The following is a 20,621-nucleotide window of genomic DNA, read 5'->3' on the forward strand; positions in this document are numbered from 1 at the left end:
GCAGCCGCACGCACTCCTAGCTAGGTACCTCAGTGGCGCACAGCCGCTGCCAAATCAGTTCGAAAACTGACGAACCCATGGCAGCACTGATAAGTCGGTGTGGTCTTTTTGAAAAAAAAAATTCTGTAGAAGAATCCCACTCTGATATATATATATAGTAGTGCCGCCTGCCGGCTGGTCATGCACTGCTTTAGCTCTGCCTAGCGTCAGACTGTGGTGTAATCCTGGCAGTTGCGCACGGTATGTTTGAAGCAAGGACGTGGCCTCCTTAAGCTTGCTTTGAGTTAGTTATGCCGAGTAGCTGCACATGTGGTCATCAGTCGTGAATGAGAACTGAAGACTGACGAAGGCCGCCACTGATGAACTCCGATGATGTGGAGCACGGCCACCAGCACTGATGCTTCCACTGAACGGCGCCGGGTTGTCTTAGGTCTCATCCCGCCCTCAGAAGCTTGGGCCAGTACCAGCCACTGATCTAAACAATATGTTTTTAGACACTGAAGTGATGCCAGCCCGCGGCCCTGAATACAGACTAACGCGTTGAGTCAGGTCACTATTGACCATTTTCCACCATTTCCAGATCGTCAGAGATCCTAGTAAGCGCGTTGGGTTATGCTGCTGACCAGGCATCTGTTTGGCAGATGCCGTAGCCCGAAAATGGATTTATCCGAAATGAACGCAGTGACGCCGCCTTCTTGACTGAGCTACTGATACTGAGCGGATACATAGCATGGAGAAAGGCAATGCACGGCGGGGGGGATGTTGTCATCATGTGAAAGAAAACTCAGTTGAAGAGCTCTGCTGAAAAAAAACAAAGCTCATATGCTCATTTTACGGTACTGCTGATTGGCAGGCTGCGGTTAAACTTTGCATCATCTTTACCACGTGACGTGCTGGAATGGCCGCTACACGAGTCAGGCAACTCAACTGGTGACTCACTGAGTCAGTGAGACTAATCATTGTTTACTTACACACACCGGCACGGCACACACACACCCTCACACACACACACACACACACACACACACACACACCGTGCGTGCGAGAGTGCGTGAGCCGTTTCACGTGCCGCCGTGCACTGCCTTTCTCCATGCTGCGGTCTGGGCCGGCTGAGGTTGCAAGACATCAGTGAAAGATGTGGAGAGAAACTGAGATCAGAGTCCAGCAGAAAGCCACCACTTTCAACAATCAGTTTGTGCCCCTCCTTTGTTCGTTTATTTTTTTCATTTTGCTTTGAGTTCTCACTTCGGTCAAAACAACGATAACCCGTGTGAGGACCGGCTGTTCTTCCATTTCTGATACCCACCGCCGGTCAAAACGTCAGTTGACCATTTACCGGCATTAAAGAAGAAAGCTAGACTGATCAACACTATCACAACGCTAGACCTGAACTGAAAACAAGGCTTCTATAATGTAACACTACTCCAAGCTTTAATTTCTGTCTTGGCGAACACCTCATATCAGGGGCTATTTGGATTTCAATATCTTTGACCAACAACATCCTCTGTGTACAGAAGCCAAACTTTTCGGACAAGTTACTGTCTGTATAATCAGGAAGTAAGACAGGGATTTCCTGTTCCGCAGCGGTCATTGAGAACTTGGTTGTAAATAACGAGTATATTGACCAACAGACTTGCAAAGGAAAACCAGTGGAAGTGAGCAAGCCTTTTGTCTTTTTTGGTAATTTCTTATTTTCACATCGTACATTTTTTCAACCATATGAAGGTTAAATTGTGCGTTTTTGGACGACTTTACGGTGAATGGTAGATGTTTTGACCCCTTTACATGAGACGCTTCTTTCTCATTCTTATTTCATATTTCAGCTTTCTGTATCGCGAGCATGTTTAAATCTGAATAATCTTGTTCATTAACACAGCAAGAAAAAACAAATAGATAGAAAGTTAACTGCTCGTTTAAGTCCGTTCTGCTATCATGTGTGCCATCATGATATATAAATCACGACGACCATCACGGTTGTCAACGCGTGCTTTGTTCACAAGCTCGTTCGTTCGTGGCTCACATGTGGTTACTTCATTGCAGCTTCAACCGCTTATACAAATTATTACAATAACCATGCATTATCCCAAGGATCTTTAAGAATGTAATTACTTTGAGTTTATACTTTTATCTTTCACACTCACAGGGTGATAATTTTATATACATTATGTATAATTTATATGCTGGAAGTGGAAGAGAAGATGATGATAAGGGTGAATCAGGGAATTTTTGCAAGGCCTGTTCTTTTCCTTTTATGAATATTAGACGGAAAAAGTTGTAAATTGGTCAATAAGTTATAATTATAACATCGTAATATATACTCTCCATTTCTTCCCCTCCATTCTTTGACTGGCATTCTTTATGTCTCTTGACAGGGGAAGAAATGTATAGAATAGATATATATATTTATATATTACAATATACAGTGTTAATTGTTATTGAAACAGATTCAAAATTTTTCCATCTTCCTTACAAAACTGAATGGAAAGAACATGGGAAGAAATGTGGATATTGCCTCTGTTGGCATATACTATAGGCTTGCAATGGGTTAAATTATTGTGAATTCAAATTTCAATGTGCAATCACCAAGTGACAAACACTGTGTACTTTCAGACAGTAACCTGACAGATGTATGCATTGTATTGCATATTTCCATGTTTTCTTATAATATAAATCAAGATATTATTTTTATTTGACCAAATAAATGGAGTGATGGCCTAGAAGTAATGCGTCCGCATAGGAAGCGAGAAAATCTGAGCATGCTGGTTTGAATCATGGCTCAGCCGCCGATATTTTCTCCCCCTCCACTAGACCTTGAGTGGTGGTCTGGACGCTTGTCATTTGGATGAGACGATAAACTGAGGTCCTGTGTGCAGCATACACTTAATGCACGTAAAAGAACCCATGACAACAAAAGGGTTGTTCCTGGCAAAATTCTGCAGAAAAATCCACTTCGATAGGAAAAACAAATAAAACTGCACGCAGGAAAAAATACAAAAAAATGGGTGGTGCTGTAGTATAGCGATGCGCTCTCCCTGTGGAGAGCAGCCTGAATTTCACACAGAGAAATCTGTTTTGATAAAAAGAAATACAAATACAAAATAATAATAATAATATAATAATAATTCATAACTTTTCAATGGCACGATATCCACTAATAATGCTGCTCAAAGCGCCTTACATCATCGAGCCAGATATAAACGTAACATAAAACATTACAACAGCTCAGTCCAATGCGTTCACAGAATGAATAAAAAAGCATGATCCACCAAACAATAAAAATATCAAGTAAATAATGCTTAGATTAAAAAGAAATGCATTCCTTAAAAACACACATTTTTTAGACACATACATACATGCATGCGCACACTCATGCGCGCACACACACACAAACACACACACATGTATGCGCGCGCACGCCCAGACACATTAAATATATCAACTGCACTAAAACAGGATTACGTGAGTATAAATATCTCTAGCATAAAACTCCATGTGGTGAACAGACTTTGGACTATCCATCGTGCTGAGTACAGAAATGTTTGCGGAAAAGGTGTGTTTTCAGATCAGTCTTGAAGGTCTGGAGATCAGGAGCCTTTCTGAGGGACGATGGCAAAGAATTCCAAATTTGGGGTACTTGAGCCATAAAAGACCATTTCTCTGCACATTTTAAATTAGTTCTTGGGACTTTAAGTAACAGTTCAGAACTGGATCTTAGCGTTCTACATGGTTCGTACATTTCCAGCACAGAGGAGAGATACGGGGGAAGAGATTCATCAAAATGTCGGAAGGCAAGTGTCGCTAGTTTATACTTATAGTGAATGCGGGACTATAGGAAGCCAGTGTAACTGATGCAAAAGAGGTGCGACATGATCAGATTTCTTTTTTGCTAGTAATACTAATAGTCGTGCAGCATTGTTCTGTACTTTCTGTAGTCTAATAAAAGAGGAAGATGGTAAACCTGCTGAGGTAGAATTGCAGTAATCTAGTCTGGACAGGACAAAAGAGGAAACCAACTGAGCCATGTTTTTCTCCATTAAGTACGGTCTGACTGAGGCTAGTCTGCGAAGATGAAAACTGCATGAGCGACACAGGGATGAAATGTGGTCAGCCGTGGTCAATGTCTGATCAATATGTACACCTAGGTATTTAGCTCATGTTTGAAATGTTACTGTAGAAGTGCCAAGAGTGACTGGGCCCTTTTTTTTTATTTCATTGAGACGAGCTTGGTCTCCTACAGCTAAGAGCTCGGTTTGGTTTCGTTAAGTTTTAGCTTGTTTCTGTCCATCCACACCTTGACATCAGCCACACAGGCTTCCGTCTCATTAATGACTGTTTTGAAGTCAGATGATGGAGCGGTTTTTTGTAACTCAGTCAGTCAGTATCATCAGCATACTTGTGGCAATCAAATGAATGCCTTTCGATGATGTCAGACAAAGGCTGAGTATATAAAGTGAATAAAATAGGTCCCAGAGCCGATCCCTGAGGGACACCAAGTACAAGAGGGATAACCTTAGAAGTGGTATGATTTACTTTAATGCAGAGCTGACGGTTTGAAAGATATAGTGAAAACCATTTTAAAGCAGTAGATCGAATACAAATACAAATAATGTATTGATCTGAACAGATACAAATGTATGTTATTTTTCATTTAGGTCTGCTTTTCTTAGGGAGAGTCTATCACATCACTGTCTGCAAGTGTATTTATTATTATCAAACTCTGTGGAGTGGTAGCTTAGTGGTAACATATTCTCCTACACTTTAATTTCTCCCCTTTCACTGCATCTTGAGTGTTGGTCTGGACGCCAGTCACTTGGATGAAATGATTAGCAGAAATGATGAATAAAGGGTGGAGATTTTTCCGATCTCCCAGGTCAACATATGTACAGACCTGCTAGTGCCTAAACCCTCATGTGTACACACACGCAGAAGATCAGATACACATGTTAAAGATCTTGGTAATCTATGTCAGCATTCAATGGGTTATGGAAACAAAAAAATACCCAACATTCACACCCCCGGAAATGGAGTATGGTTTTCAAAATGGCGGGGTAAATAAACAAGGCAGTCATAGTCTCATGGAAGATATTACATATCTGTCACTGTCAGAGTGTGTATGTGTGTGTGCGCCTGAAATCTGATATTCAAGGCAGTCTGTTGTGCAAATGACCCCCAGTTTGTAAAGCACTTAGAGCTTGGTCTCCGACTGAGGATAGGCGCTGTATGTGTATCCATATCATCATCAACATATCACATGTAAAAGATCCCATGGCAACAAAAAGGTTGTCCTTGACAAGTTCTGTAGAAAAATCCACTTTGATAGGAAAGCAGATACACATGCAGGCAGAATGGCAACAAAAAGGTTGTCCTTGGCAAATTCTGTAGAAAAATCCACTTTGATAGGAAAGCAGATATACTTGCAGTTTCAGGCAGGAAAAAAAAAAAACACCCCACACCCCACCCCCGCCCCTGGTGAAAAGGGAGATTATATTCATTGTAGAAAACATTGATTTAAAAAAAATCATTAGGACACATTTTGATTCAGCTTGTATGAGTACTAACTACATCAGTACATGGACTGGTGGACCCTTTCTCTCTCACACACGCACTGTACACACACACACACACACACACACACACACATTGACCTTGTTCAAGATCGCTTGTAGAACTGAGCATCAATATATTTTGTCCAGGTTCAGCAATCTGCACCATCCAGTCAGCATTCTCTAGTCACCTGCTTCTATAGCACTTCCTTAGCTCCATTCTGAGGTGTCATCCCCATCCTGTTATCCATTTGTATCAGAGTGGACCATGAGCGTGAACAAGAGTGTCGCAAACGATTCAACCAACACCAGCAATATGGGTTCCATGACCCAAACACAGGCAGGGGTCAGAGTGTCGACCCTTCCACCGCAGGGAGCTGGAGGGGGCACAGGTGGGGGCGTGATTGACCGCAAACGTCTGCAGGAGCTGGTGAAAGAGGTGGACCCATTGGAACAAATGGACGATGACGTGGAAGAGGTGAGCAGAGTTTATGTTAAGTGTTTTTGTCACAAAGTTTTTGACAGTTACTGAGTTAGTGAGTTACTGCGCTCCAGAAACAAAGGTGTGCCAAGCAGTATGGACACACTCTATTTTTAGTACAAGGCCTGAAAAGTGAAGTCAATAGTGAAATGAAAAAAATGTGTGAATGTATGCTTTGTTGAAAATTGTTTTTAATGGCAAACAATGAAACGTTTTTATAACATGCGTTAATCATCATTATATGATGATGTGTGGAAGGTTTGCAAGAATTCTGAAGTGTGGGTGTTGGCAGATATTGTATATTATTATCACTCAGTAATCATTTGATTCTTGGTCACATGGCTGGTTTAAGCCAGTCACATCACACAAGACAAACCTTTTTGCATTCTGAGAGAAATAGTGGGTAATGATGTTTCACTTAAACTTTAAAGGTATTTTTCCAAACGCTGATGGAATTTACAAAGAGTATGAAGTTTGGCATGAAGGCTACCTTAACTTGGTGAGTTTGGAAAAGAGAGGAGGTAGGGGTATTATGTAAAGATGGGTGGGTTGTTGGATGGCTGGTGTGTGTGTGTGTGAATAAGTAATATGTGTGCGTTTATTGTTTATTGTGGAGCGCTTTGAGCTTCCGCTTAGAGAGAAAAGTGCTAATTAATATCCATTATTATTGTAATTATTATTATGTTCTCAGGCACTACTGACTATTGCGGACAACTTCATTGAGAGTGTGGTGAGCACAGCCTGCCAGCTGGCCAAGCATCGAAAATCAAATACACTTGAAGTCAAAGATGTTCAGCTCTGTTTGGGTAAGTGATTGCAGTGTGTATGTGTGTGTGTGTGTGAATCACGATCACATGCATTTGTTATGAAAGCTATAGTATAGATAAAGCTTTATGGATAGAGCAGCAAAGTGTAAAACTGTTAAACAACAAAATGTAGTGTGTACATTGATATTGAATTACCAATACTATGAGGCTATATTTACACATATGTCTTACTGTATTTGTGTCATGAAAGTTTGCTAATTTAGACTTTGTATCAGTTAACAAAACTTATCTTAATATGATTATATCTATCATGTTTCACATTATGAACATGGTACTCATGAGAAATATATATTTTGCCTTTTTTGTGTGTGTATCACTGTATGTCTGTCTCTTTCTATATAGATATTATGTGCATTTATATAAAGTTAAAACATGGGTAATACATGTTCAGGTTTCTGTGTGTGTGTGTGTGCGCATGCACTCTCAAGGCCTGACCAGCGCACTGTCACAGCACATTGGGTTTATGTGTTGGTCAGGGATCTTTGCTTCTTACATTTTTAGAACAATAGCATATATATTGATTAACCCACATCCTTTGATACCTCCTCAAAGCTTAAACTGAAACTAATCCTGTTGAGTTCAAACTAACTTACAAATGATAATGATATTTGATAAGTTTGTTTATTCAAATAGTGCATATCAAATGATTTCACTCTAAGCACTTCTGTCATGAGTGTATGAGAGTGAACTTCCACTTTGTTCAGAATAAGCTTGGAAATATGGAATTGTGCAGGCTCAGTGACAAGCTGCTTTGGCTCTGGTTTCAAACAAGGTGTACTACTCATACATGAAGGTTTTCACATACATATAAACACGTAGCACCGACAAGATATGTAGTGGAGTTTTTTGTTTATTTGTCTCCAGGGTAGTGTGATTGATAAAGAAAAAAAATCAATATTTGCAATTCTAGGCTCCAGTAGCCAGATATAACTTGATTGGATATCTTATTTTCTCTGTCTGAGATATAAAGTGATTCTGGTTCTGATTCTGATATCAGTGTATTCAGACACATGCATGTACCGAAACGTCTGGGGCCAAGATAAACTCAAGAGTCACACTTTTTTCCTTCAGATGTTAAAAAAAAAAATCTTACGTGTTACTTTTTTATATAGTTTCATATCCATTCACTATCAAATGATAATAGACAAATTCTGATGGTTTTTTTTGTTGCAGAACGGAGTCACAGCCTATGGGTGCCTGGTTTCGGCTCGGAGGACATGCGCCCCATGAAGAAGGCAGCCGTGACAGAAGCTCACAGACAGGTAGGTGTTGTCAGCTTGTCTGTGTTTTAGATTGATGTGCAGTCCTGTCATCATTTCTGTTATTATCAATCTACTGTCATTTGTTTGAAGGCCCGCGTCATTTAAAATGCACTTCTTTTTAAATCAAAGATCTGCATATGATGAAGTGACTTGATCGATCCAAGAAACAATTCAGTACACAGCTGCATGCAGATGTGAGCTTACTCACAACTGTTCATCCGCCTGTGTCCATGTTCACATGCTCGCGCGCGTGCACACACGCACACACACACACACACATTCAGGATGAAACAGAAGACTTCTGTCTCCAGTGCACAATGTTGGCTGAAATTTTTCAAAAAGCAGATGCTGAGACAAAGCAGTCTGCAGTCTGTGCTCAGTGTGCCTTTGACAGAATGGGTATTTCATTAACCACACTCATGTGTTCAGAGTTACTTTTTTTTAATTTGAAAATTGTTGATAGTGGTGTTATATTTTCCTCCTTTTTTTTTTCTCTCTTAAATGAAAGCTATACATGATGTGCATTTGCTTTGTTTACAAACTGATTCAATTTTTGTTTTTTGTCTGTTTGTTATTTAAACTGAAGCTAGACATTTATATGATTTTTGATATTATTTGTTTCAGAGACAAGCACTGATTCGCAAGACTATGAAAAAGTCCTGATGGAGAGTGTGGTTCCTCGGTGTGGGAGAGTGACTGTGTGAATGAATGAGTTGAATGAAGGAGTGACAGGGAGCAGACAGTGCTGTTTTGGAGATACTGTGTGTGTTTGTGTGTGAGAAAGGGAAAACTAGAAACTGGTTATTTTTGATGCCACTGAATGAGCTAAGTGATGGAGTGACAGAGAGTGAGCATGGCTGCTTGGAAGATGCGTTTGTGTTTGAGGGAGAACTTGGTAGATATTTTAATACTTGCATGTTTTGTAAGAAAGAATGTTCTTCAGGAATGAACGCCAAAGGCATTTACTTGAAAGTGAAAATCTGGAATGTTACGTCTATGAATGAGGACATCTAGAGTGCTTCATTTGTGAATGTGAACATCTAGAATTTTTTTTGTGTGTGTGTGAATGTGAACATCTAGGCTACTTCATTTGTGAATGTCTTGAAAGTTGCATTTGTGAATGTTTTAAAATATTCCTGAACACTGATTGATTCAGACTGTGTGAGCGAGTGCCTGTGAACATGCTCATGGGGAGTATTTAATTGTGATTGTGAAATGTGAGTGCCTATAAAATGTTCCTCAAGTGTACTTGACTGCCTGAGAATAGAAAGTATAGGATTTTATGGAAGCAATAAATCTTGTTCTCTTCATTCTCTGTGCTAGTTGTTGAGTTTATTGTCATATCGTGAAAGAGTTTGTATTCTTTTTTGTTGTTGTTGTTTTGTTTTGGTCATGTTCGTATATTTGTCATAATTTGTATGTGGGTGAAACTAACTCTCTCTCCCTCTCTCTCATGCACACACAACTGAACTGAGAAAGACTAACTGAAATGGTGGTTATATCGTAGGGAGAACTTAAAAGCCAGTACATTTTCAGATTTCTTTTGAAGTGTGAAGTACAGAGTTTGAGGCGATGAGATGGTTTCATCTGGCAAGCCTTTGATTTGTTTTGTTTAAAGTGATGTATGCAGCTGAGTTTTTTTTAAAACTTTTAAAGATATCAATGAGTGATGGAGTGGTCAATAATGTGATATACAGAAACAGAATTAATCATCAAGGGAGTGAAGTAGACCAAGAACTGATCACTGAGGAACACACATGCAATTGCACACAAATACACTTGTGCACAAACACATTTCAAGTTGCATCCTTCTGTCTGCACAACACAAAATCACTGGATTTAGACATGTATTTTTTAAAAGAAAACAGTGATAAATAAAAACAAATGAGTACAAATACTGCAGTAGGAACATTCAAAGTTACTTTCAGTTGCTGTTTTGTACAAGAACAGAAAGGAGTCGTAGAGTCTTTGTTTTGATACAAACCTTTGAAGTTTTTTTGTTGTTTTTTTTTGCAGCAGGACACAGGATAACAAATCTATCACAGATGTACATTTCCTGTTCAACATTACATGGATCCTCAAAAGAACAATGTTGTATGAAAGGGGGGTGGGGTGAGTTGGAACTGGGACTCAAAAAGATAATATACAAATTATGAGTTCATCGTTATCAGGTGTTGCTTTTTTTTTTTTTTTAAGGGTAAAAAAACCCACCCAAGTACATAAAACAGCAAAGCAGTTCAAATGATTAAAAAAAAAAAAAAAAAAAAAGGCACTTTACGCTTAAGTTTCACAATGTTTGTGCTTGGTTACGTAAATATTTGTGGATGAAATGATACGATAATGCTTATAAGAAATTTGGACGGTCTGTTCACTAACAAAGCAACAAACATAATACAATAAACATAAGTGGAGCGCTAGGGAGCAATAAGAAAGAACATAATACAGATGAAAATAGCATTTCAGCAGTAACGCCACAGGATACCATCAATCACAGACTCGTGTTCATTGTTCAACAGTACACATATTCTCTTCCCCCCCCCCCCCCCCCCCCCGCCCCCCAAACTCCCAGACCCACCCAGTGAACTTTCTCCCCCTTCACCCTTCTCACCCCAAAATTCTACGGGTACTGTTGCTGCTCCCATAACTAGCATGGTGGAACCTGCACCACAAATAATCTCTGTTGTGCAAATGTTCAGAAAAAAAGAATGGCTCAAAAGTGAAATCATGTTTCAAGTGTATGGATAAAATGAGGAGCTCAACTTCACATTACACACAGACAACAACAAAACAACAACAAAATAACTACACATTGAAAAAGTAGGAGCAACATCACATCCAAAAGTTTTAGATACAAAAGTGAAGCATAAGTCACCTGTGGCCACAGTATTTAGCAGAATCAGGGAAAGATGTCAGTAGCATGGATGGCAAACAGGTTTTTGTGCATGCTGAAAGTACAGTAGACTTGTCTTTATTTGCTCATCATAGATGAAACTGACAGGAGAACTGGAAGCGAATAAAATTCCTGAAATGTTTATTGACAACGAGGGGAGGTTGAGGCTTGTTTTTATGTCTCCAGCGTGCTGCAAGTAAATGCAAACAATTTCAGCACCAAGCTAAAGACAAAAAGTGCAATAACTACACTGTATCATAATTTGTGCAATCGGTCACAGGAAATTTTACTTTAAAAAAGAGTCTGCTGAACTATTATGATACCAGCTTTGAATTTGTAAAATAACGGTGATATCTGTGATCTTGTATGCAGCAGAAATTTTGTTGTTGTTGTTTGTTTTTTTGTTGGTTTTTTTGCGTAATTATTAGGGACAGTATTTCTTGCGAGTTTATAATACTATTGACCTGATGTATTATTGTGGCTGTTGAGGTTAAAACTCAGGAGGCGGGAGGGGGGGTGGGGGGTGGGGGGGGAGGAGTCTGCAATGTTAACTTACTTGTGCAGGATGGTTGAGCAATGCCATTTCCTAACCAATTTCAGTACCAAGAAATATGATACCAGTAGTTTGAAATGCTGCCTAGCATAATAATGCTTCTTATGTTGCTTGCTTATGTTGCTTGCAGATGCCACTGTTATTGTTGCATGTTTTGTTTGCAAATATCACTTAATACTGTTTTGTTTCGTAATCTTTCAAGGACAGGAAAAAATTATAATACTGTCACAGTATACAAATATTTAAAGCCATCATTGAGACAGATATGAAGAGTAGAAGTTCCATAAAAAATGGGGTACAGGTTTATATATCAAATACCATTATTTTCAAATAAGAATTGGAGTTTACAAAGCAACAGGAATAGAATATAAATATCACAGACAGTTTTTTCACATGCAAGAAGACTTAAAAGGCAAAACAACTCAAACTGTTTAACAGAACACAAAAGCTTTTGAACAAAAATGCTAAAGACAGCAACAAGAAAGGTATCCACTTGAACTTGAGGAAAACTGTTGAACATTCATACCCTTCATTTATTGACAGGAGAACTTAAAGAAATAAATCATGAAGTCAAACAGAATTACAACAGAAAATCATAAAATGCATTAAAAAAAAGCTCTGTGTAAATACTATGTGTGATATGAACAACAACAACAACAACAACAAAAAAAAAACGGTCATAGATTTTTGCACTCTCCTTTTCATGGTTGTGCCTTGAAAAACAGATCTTGCCACAAAACTCGAATGGTTCTTTAAAATGCACTCAACTCAAAAATACACAATGAGAGAAAATAGCTGATGGTTTTGAATGTCTAGAAAATAACCCATGATAAAAAAAATAAACAACAACAATCTTCTATGGACAGAAATGGATTTCCAAAACACATGTAATCATTTGATTTATCTCTGTTCAGCTTATTATGCAACATAAACCACAAGAAGTAAGAAACACACAGACATATACATATGCACATACATACAACTGTATAAATGCTTGTTACAAGTTTAAAATGAAGCAGTGTTTGCTGCTTATCAAACAATTATATATATATATATATATATATATATATATATATATATATATAAAGAATTTACAAATAGCCCTTTTTTGTACATCAATAAAGCATTTCTTCTGTTTTTCTGACCCTTGTTCTGTACAGCAGAAAACCATCATCCAAGAACAAATCCATGCTCAGGGCTGTATGATATCCAAAACTGCACTATCAAACTTTCTAATGCCCTCAGCTACACATTATAAAGGACATTTTTCATATGATTTTAGATTCTCAGCTTATCAGCTGTTGTGATTATACATGGGTTATGGATGCTGAACTGAACTATGACGGATGAAGTTGTGGCTTCCTTCCTGACCTCACATCAAAACATCATTTCAGTTAATGATTATTCTTTAACATTGGTTTGTACACCACTGTTCATAAGTGAAGCTCACTGAAAATTTACATACAACCTAGTATTTTATTTTTACAAGTACGCCAGACTACTGGTAAATGTGTCGTACCAACTGAAGCTTGTCACATGCGCAAATTTATTCCTCAAAATTTACTGGAAAGGTCAGACAGTATCGATTCCAGGCATTCAGTAAAAACTGACGGGTCACAAAAAAAGGCAATCACAGGGAAACAAAAAAAGACCGTGAATCAATAAGGCAATCATGAAGTGGACTCTTTCCTAAAGGACGTCAAGAGGTGACCATGTCATGATTAACATAAATCAATGTGTGACACAAGAACATTCTGATTTTATAAACATGTTCTGAAGAATATTAACATTAAACATCTGAAAAAACCCCCCCACAAAACATGTGAAAGGCCTGAAAAACCAAATGAATGGCCTGAGGACAATTCATAATGTACATTCACAATGATACGATGAAGAACAAGCAATAAACCAGAAGCCTGACAGAGACCATCTGAGACGTACAGCGCAGGGAGTGAGATGACACTTGTCAACCCCTACACTTACAGCAAAGGGAGTGAGATGACACCTGTCAATCCCTACGCTTACAGTGCAGGGAGTGAGATGACACTTGTCAACCCCTACACTTACAGCAAAGGGAGTGAGATGACACCTGTCAATCCCTACGCTTACAGTGCAGGGAGTGAGATGACACTTGTCAACCCCTACACTTACAGCAAAGGGAGTGAGATGACACCTGTCAATCCCTACGCTTACAGCTTACAGCGAAGGGAATGAGGTGGCACCTGTCAACCCCTGAACTGTTTTGCCAGAGAACATTCAGGTGGTGATGGGCGTGCCCGGAGAGGTTCAGTAAACAAACCGCTTGACAAAGTCGTTGTAGGACACGTGACCGTTTGCTGTGTGGTCAAAAGTGGTGACAACCGTGTCAAACTCCTCCTCGGAGAGGTTGGCACAGAACTGCCTCAGAATCCGTCGGAACTCCAGTTCGTTGACCGTGCCCGTCGCCTCCCTGTCCACTGCCTTGAACTCCCGTCGCAGGTCCTTCCAGTGTCGGGAAACCAGGTCCTTGATGCGGGTCATCAGGTCGCTGCCCTCCACCTGCTCCTCCTCCACCTCCATCTAGTTGGGGGGAGGAACGGCACAAGGAACAAGTCAGGGTTGTATGATGCTAACTGTTTCAAGTCTTTTTTTGGGGTGGGGTGGGGTGGGGAGGGGGGCGGGGAGGGGGAGGGCGGGGGGTGCTAGTGTAATCCAGGAAGCATAAAAGCATGAATCAACAAAGAACAAAGAGATTTAACTGCATCAATTTAAAATAAAAAAAATCACAAAAAAAAAAACACAAGAAGAGTTATTCAATTTTCCACATTACCCATGCCAAAATGAGAGCTTCAGTAATCATGAACACAATCTTGTACATTTTATTGTTTGATGAGATGACAGCTGACTGATGATTGTGGATGGTTTTGAGTATGTCCTTTTTGGTCTTGTGAGTTATTTGCTGATAAAAAATACTTCCTACACCATCCTTATTAATAAAACGACTCTCAAATAAAATAACATTCAACCTCCTTTGTGTCTTTGTCGGATACACTGATAAAAAAAAAAAAAAAATACTCATACTGTCACAAACATGGTTATAAACATCTGCTGCCCTAAACTTTCAAGAGCTGCACTTGTTTTCATTGCATCAAACAATTCCCCTGGGCAATCACTGTGACTCCAAAGAGGTGCAGTTCTTTCCCCTGATGAACTGGGCAAAGGGGATAGAGATTAAGTTAGGGAGTGGGATGGGGGTGGGTGTAAAAGCAGGAGTGTGTGCGTGGTGGCTGTAGAGGATTCAGGGGGTGGGGGGGTGGGGGTGTGGGGAAGGTGAAGTGGACATAGCATAAAAACGCAAAAGGACGTACTCAAAGATTAAAAGGCAGGCTGAAGAACTGTACAACTAATTTAATTACACATACTTAACCGTGACCCACCAGTGCAGACTCCGGCAGGGGTCTGACATTCCTGTCCTGTGCAAACTACTATCCGCCTGTGCGGAGAAAACAAAAGTAGCTACGACTGATAACCTCCCAGAAGTAGGTAACCTCCCCTTTACCCCCCCTGACTAGCGCCCTCTTTATTGCCACAGCCATTATGACTCCTGTTCCTGTGCTCTTCGTACGGCTAGGTTTTTTTTGTGTGTGTTTTCTGTCTGTCTGTCGATTCTCTGTCGTTCTTGTTTTTTGTCAAATTATGTCTTCAACCAGGTCGCATAATTACATGGCTCGATGGCTAGCGACATAACCCAGTGCCGCACCAACTTACAGGAACTTTGAGGGGCTGCAGCTTTTTCCTGGCAGTGAGCGCCGGTCCATCTTTGGGCTTCATGGAAATCATGAAGTGACGGATGAACTCTCCGTAGCAGAAACGTCCGTTCTCCTTCAGGTCGTACTTGGTGACGATGCTGTCAAAGTCCTGTGGGGACAGCTCTATGTTGTGCTGGCTGAGCAAGTCTGTCAGCCCACAGACAAAGGTTGGCGTCATGTTATTACTGTGTTGGTGTCATGTTATTACTGTGTTTCATGTTATTACTGTGTTGGTGTCATGTTATTACTGTGTTGGTGTCATGTTATTACTGTGTTGGTGTCATGTTATTACTATGTTGCCAAGCAGTATTGTTATGCTGCCAAGCAGTATTATCGTGCTGCCAACCAGTACAGACACAAAGTAATTTGAGAAAACTGACCATGAGTAATTCACTATACATTACATAAATTTCATACAGATTTCCAAATATTTCAAATACACCCTTTCTATATGTTCTGTGTTATTTTTACCATAAACTTATCTAAATCACAGAGAGTAAAACACACACACACAGGTACACACACACACACACACACACACACACACACACCTTTCTCTTGCATTCCAGACTGAGCACTCATCTTCAATAATTTGTAAATACTGAACGTTCATGACCTTTTTCCCCCCCTTGTCATGAGGCAGCCATATTCTGTTTTCAGGATTGCTTTCAACAAATTATTTTGTTTTCTTTGTGGCACCATCATCTGCACTGTTTCAGTGGCATTATGTTCATGCCACTCATTCTGAGGAGTCCCTTCATACACAGCCACACCAAAGTTCATCTGCCACAGTGCCAGTGCTGCTGGCAGTCCACACTGACATGCACACATACTGTGCACACACACACACAGAGACACAGACAGACAGACACACACACACACACAGACACGGACACACGCATACAACACACACACACACACACACAGACACAGACACACACAAAGACACACACACAGACAGACACATGCATACACACACACACACACTGCGAAGGCAGACACACACACACACACACTGCGACACAGACACAGACACAGACACACACACACACACAGAGTTGTGTTGAAAACAGACAGACAGATATAACTTTCAATGAAAGGGACAAGAAAAGGGGGGAAAAGAAAACAGACAGAAACACACACACACACACACACACAGAATTTTATTGAACACACACACACACACACACACACACACACACACATGCATACAACACACACACACACACAGACACAAACACACACACACACGCATACAACACACACACACACACGCATACAACACACACACACACACACAGACACACACACACACAAGACAGTGGGGCATGACTCAGCTGCAGTCCTGTCTTCCTCACTTAAAAGTTGCAGAACAAAGGCTCAATCTTTTCTGTTTCATTCATTCTTACTTAAACGTTTCCCTTTTACATGACGAATAATATCTTGCGATGTAATCGATGGAGGGTGTGTGGGTTATTCATTTATTTTTTATTTCACTTGTGGATGATTGATGTCTGCTATGTAATCAAGGGAGGGTGTATGGGTTATACATTTTATTTTTTACCTCACTTGTTTCTTAAAATGTACATTTTTTATCTGAATATATTTTTTTTACACAGTGATTGATCTGTATACAGAAATCAAGAAAGGGTGTGCAAGCTATATCTTTATTTTTCATTTCAGTACTTATCTGCTTGAGAGCATCTGAATGACCCTGAGGTGAATTTTCTGTTTTAATTATGAGAAGCTGGCAATAATAATGAAAATAATAATAGTTACTTATATTGCGATCTACCACCTTAGCACATGGGCTGAATTGAACTGAATTAAATGACCCCCCCCCCCACCCTCCCCCAACCCCCTACCGACCCCTACCCCCTCAAATACTGACCACTGAACTCTGTCACACTGATGGTGCCACTGTTGTCCTTGTCCATGTTGCGGCAGTATCGCTGAATGTCCTTCCAGTGTCGGTACACCTTCGCTTTCAACACCTGTTCTGCCGACTCGGCATTCACCAGGGGTGTGGAGCATCGAGAGCTGGCTCGTGAGTATGACCGTGACATCTGGGTGGCCGGACGTTGAAGATTCAACTGCAATATGGAACGTGCGTCCCTTTTTATTTCTGTGTTCATTTTCAGAAGTTTTGTTTGAAAAAATGGACCTGTTGGTATTTGAAACAAACGGTTACTTGCAAAACTGAAGTTGTGAAACCCTTATCCATTGGCATATAATTCTTTACATCAAACACAACAGAGAGCACAGAATCGTATTTCAAACAAATCGTTGTAACCAATGAACCCTTACAAACTGGCAAAAAACAGCACACAATGTACCTATTTCACAACTCACAGCCCCATGATTTTGGTTAACTGTTTGAAGCAGAAATAGTGCTCTTTCACTTCATCAGTATTCATAATGTAAACGAACAGTTGGTCTCAGAAATAAAAGAAAAGGTTTGATAGTTTAAGTCTCCATGTGCTGTCAACTTTTTTCAAGGAATGCCACAAACGTGTTCAACAAAGTTAGGTTGTTGTTTTTTTCTGCCACAAGATGTTTGTAAAGCAGTAAGCATTAAATGGAAACTCTGTTTAAAAAGGCATTCATGCATTTTTTAAAAGGAGAAATATATACTGGTATGTAAAGGCACATGCAAACTTGTAGTTAACAAGTGCACATGAAATGTGCTGCCTAATAACACTGAAAAATCTAGCACAAAACTTACACACAAAATACACATACCCCTCTCTGGAACTTTACGATAAAAATGATACTTTACACCAAGGTATCTTTAGTACCTCTCTCTGGAACTTTATGATAAAAATGATACTTTACACCAAGGTATCTTTAGTACCCCTCTCTGGAACTTTATGATAAAAATGATACTTTACACCAAGGTATCTTTAGTACCTCTCTCTGGAACTTTACGATAAAAATGATACTTTACACCAAGGTATCTTTAGTACCCCTCTCTGGAACTTTACGATAAAAATGATACCTTACACCAAGGTATCTTTAGTACCCCCCCCCCCTGGAACTTTATGATAAAAATGATACTTTACACCAAGGTATCTTTAGTACCCCTCTCTGGAACTTTACGATAAAAATGATACTTTACACCCAGGTATCTTTACCCTTGATCCGGGTCGCAGTGACATGGAGCTGTAGGAGCGAGGGTTCATGTCTGGGTTGGCGGTCCTGGGAGGGGCAGGCAGCTGTACATCATCACTGTAGGAAGCCAGGAACTCTCGGTAGTTGATGTTGCCAAACTCGTTCACTGGAGCCAAGTCCCACACCCTTTCAAACTGGAAATCATAAGATGACAGACACATCAGAAGGTTGCCACAACTTGTGATACTGATACTTTATAAATTCTGAGTCATTCCTTTGAACTTTTTGAGTCGCACAGGGCCACAAGAACACTTCTCCAGCGGACTGTTTTCTGGGCTGTCTTCTTCAGTCAGTCCCCCTGGCTGCCTTCAATCATCCTACGAACATCTTCTTACAACTCACAAACTCACTGCCACACACACATACAAATAACCAGAAGAAGAAAAGAAAAGGAAAAAAAAAAAAGAACCACCACCGCTCATCACTAGCCCAATTCCACACGCAGCACCACACCAACTCACCTGCTCATCACTGAGTCTCATGATGTGCTTGTTGAGCAGCTCACGGAAAACGTCACGAGTAACTGATCCGATGCCGGCATAATCGGCCTCGCCGAAGTCACGCATAATGTTCTGGTGGTGGGTCTGCACAGCCTCATGAATCTTCTCCTGAACCTCGTCCACTGTCACCAGCTGGTACACCGGCAGTGGAGGGGCATTCTGCAGGGCTTGCACTGCCTGCTCATATCGGTTTTGCTGAAAGGCAAATTTGTAACCACTCATACCACATGAACAACAGGAGGCATGGTGAACATTAATACGGGCTTATTTTCAGGTCTCCCACAAACCATGAATCCTGGTTTAAACATTGTCACATGGAATATCCCCAAATCTCGCTTAATAATGCACAGTGTCACATGACAGTCATATGATTTTAATCTTAGAACTTTACTTTGCTGAACTTAATCTACTACAAAATCCTCCTCAAGGTTAGTGCAACAGGCTCTCTCTTCAACTTCTTCTGTTAAAAGTTTACATCAAAAGTTTACAGATGGGCCAACAGCAAAGCGAGAGCTATATGATCAATGGTTTCTCAACTGCAATGGGAAGTCATTTACGTCTTTGCTGCTGTGTGCACGTCAAATGATCGGTATAAGGACAGGCCCGGCGCTTCCTTTTCTGAGAAGTGTTTGGGTTTGTTCCAATGTACCTTTTATTTACCTGTGTACAAGCTGAATCGGTATCATAAGCAGCACTGACTTCAAGTTGTGTACATTGTGAATGGAGAGAGTTACCACTCTTTACTATTTGTTATTATTCATCTCCTGGCCTGATTGTTTGTTAATTTGCATTACAACTTAGTCTTTTATGAAGGACTATGACTCTCAAACTAGAAGGCAAAATTGTGCTGGATTTTAATGCTAAAGCCTAGGGGGATAGTTGTCCTTTGGGGATCATCCCAAATGCTGACTGTCTAAAATCCGTCTTGTCCAAGAGAGTGGGGGTGTAACTTGGGCAATACGCTGTCCACAATAATAACAAGAGAGGCAAGGCCTTCAAGACTCACTTGTGATACACTTAAAAAAAAAAAAAATCCAAGCTTTTTATGTATTGAGTATAATTTCAAAATGTAATGTTTAAGATGAGAAAGATCAGTTAAAAGCAAATTAAGTCCCCTAGCATTAATTACAGAGTAATTTCCCTTTTTTACTATCTGCACCAAAACGTTTGCAAAATAAATAAAACTTCCATGCTTAGCAAAAGAAGTTCCTGTTTGAACAAAAAATGGTACTAATGACTGCTCTTGTTGTTGGGTCAGAATATCAGATCAAAGTGCCAAGTTTAGAGAATACAAAAAATATAAATATAACAGTAAATGCAGTTTGCATATAATTAGGCTTCATTTATTATTTTTTGTGTGCCCATCCCAGAGGTGCAATATTGTTTTAAACAAGATGACTGGAAAGAACTGAATTTTTCCCTATTTTTATGCCAAATTTGGTGTCAACTGACAAAGTATTTACAGAGAAAATGTCAATGTTAAACTTTACCACGGACACACAGACACACACACACACACACACAGACAACCGAACACCGGGTTAAAACATAGACTCAATTTGTTTACACAAGTGAGTCAAAAATCTAGCCAAAGTAATGGGGACAG

The 20,621-nt window shown here is 40.0% G+C and overlaps 2 protein-coding genes across 2 annotated transcripts in view; one reads left to right on the forward strand and one right to left on the reverse strand.

The window, feature by feature from the left end:
• Positions 1 to 1,572: 1,572 nt before the first annotated feature.
• Positions 1,573 to 9,417, forward strand: LOC143297919 (transcription initiation factor TFIID subunit 12-like). The gene is made up of 5 exons (XM_076610492.1): positions 1,573 to 1,680; positions 5,804 to 6,021; positions 6,716 to 6,830; positions 8,025 to 8,113; positions 8,738 to 9,417. The coding sequence occupies exons 2-5, from the start codon at positions 5,812 to 5,814 to the stop codon at positions 8,774 to 8,776; spliced, it is 453 nt and encodes a 150-aa protein (XP_076466607.1). The 5' UTR covers positions 1,573 to 1,680; positions 5,804 to 5,811; the 3' UTR covers positions 8,777 to 9,417.
• Positions 9,418 to 9,952: 535 nt separating this feature from the next.
• Positions 9,953 to 20,621, reverse strand: part of LOC143297819 (EF-hand calcium-binding domain-containing protein 6-like) — a 60,026-nt gene continuing 49,357 nt past the window's right edge. The window contains exons 26-30 of the mRNA XM_076610327.1: positions 18,977 to 19,210; positions 18,479 to 18,649; positions 17,236 to 17,437; positions 15,304 to 15,491; positions 9,953 to 14,115 (exon numbers count right to left, since the gene is read on the reverse strand). Of these exons, the coding sequence (XP_076466442.1) occupies positions 13,843 to 14,115; positions 15,304 to 15,491; positions 17,236 to 17,437; positions 18,479 to 18,649; positions 18,977 to 19,210 (1,068 nt within the window). The 3' untranslated portion in view covers positions 9,953 to 13,842. The remainder of the gene's footprint in view (positions 14,116 to 15,303; positions 15,492 to 17,235; positions 17,438 to 18,478; positions 18,650 to 18,976; positions 19,211 to 20,621) is intronic.

This window comes from Babylonia areolata, chromosome 23 (assembly GCF_041734735.1).
Source record: "Babylonia areolata isolate BAREFJ2019XMU chromosome 23, ASM4173473v1, whole genome shotgun sequence".
In the NCBI taxonomy this organism is placed as follows: domain Eukaryota; kingdom Metazoa; phylum Mollusca; class Gastropoda; order Neogastropoda; family Buccinidae; genus Babylonia; species Babylonia areolata.

Coding starts and splice junctions, on each gene's coding strand:
- LOC143297919 (XM_076610492.1), top strand. CDS start 5,812: ATGAGCGTGAACAAGAGTGTCGCAAACGATTCAACCAACACCAGCAAT. Junction 6,831..8,024: donor AGATGTTCAGCTCTGTTTGG/GTAAGTGATTGC, acceptor TTTTTGTTGCAG/AACGGAGTCACAGCCTATGG. Junction 8,114..8,737: donor TGACAGAAGCTCACAGACAG/GTAGGTGTTGTC, acceptor TATTTGTTTCAG/AGACAAGCACTGATTCGCAA.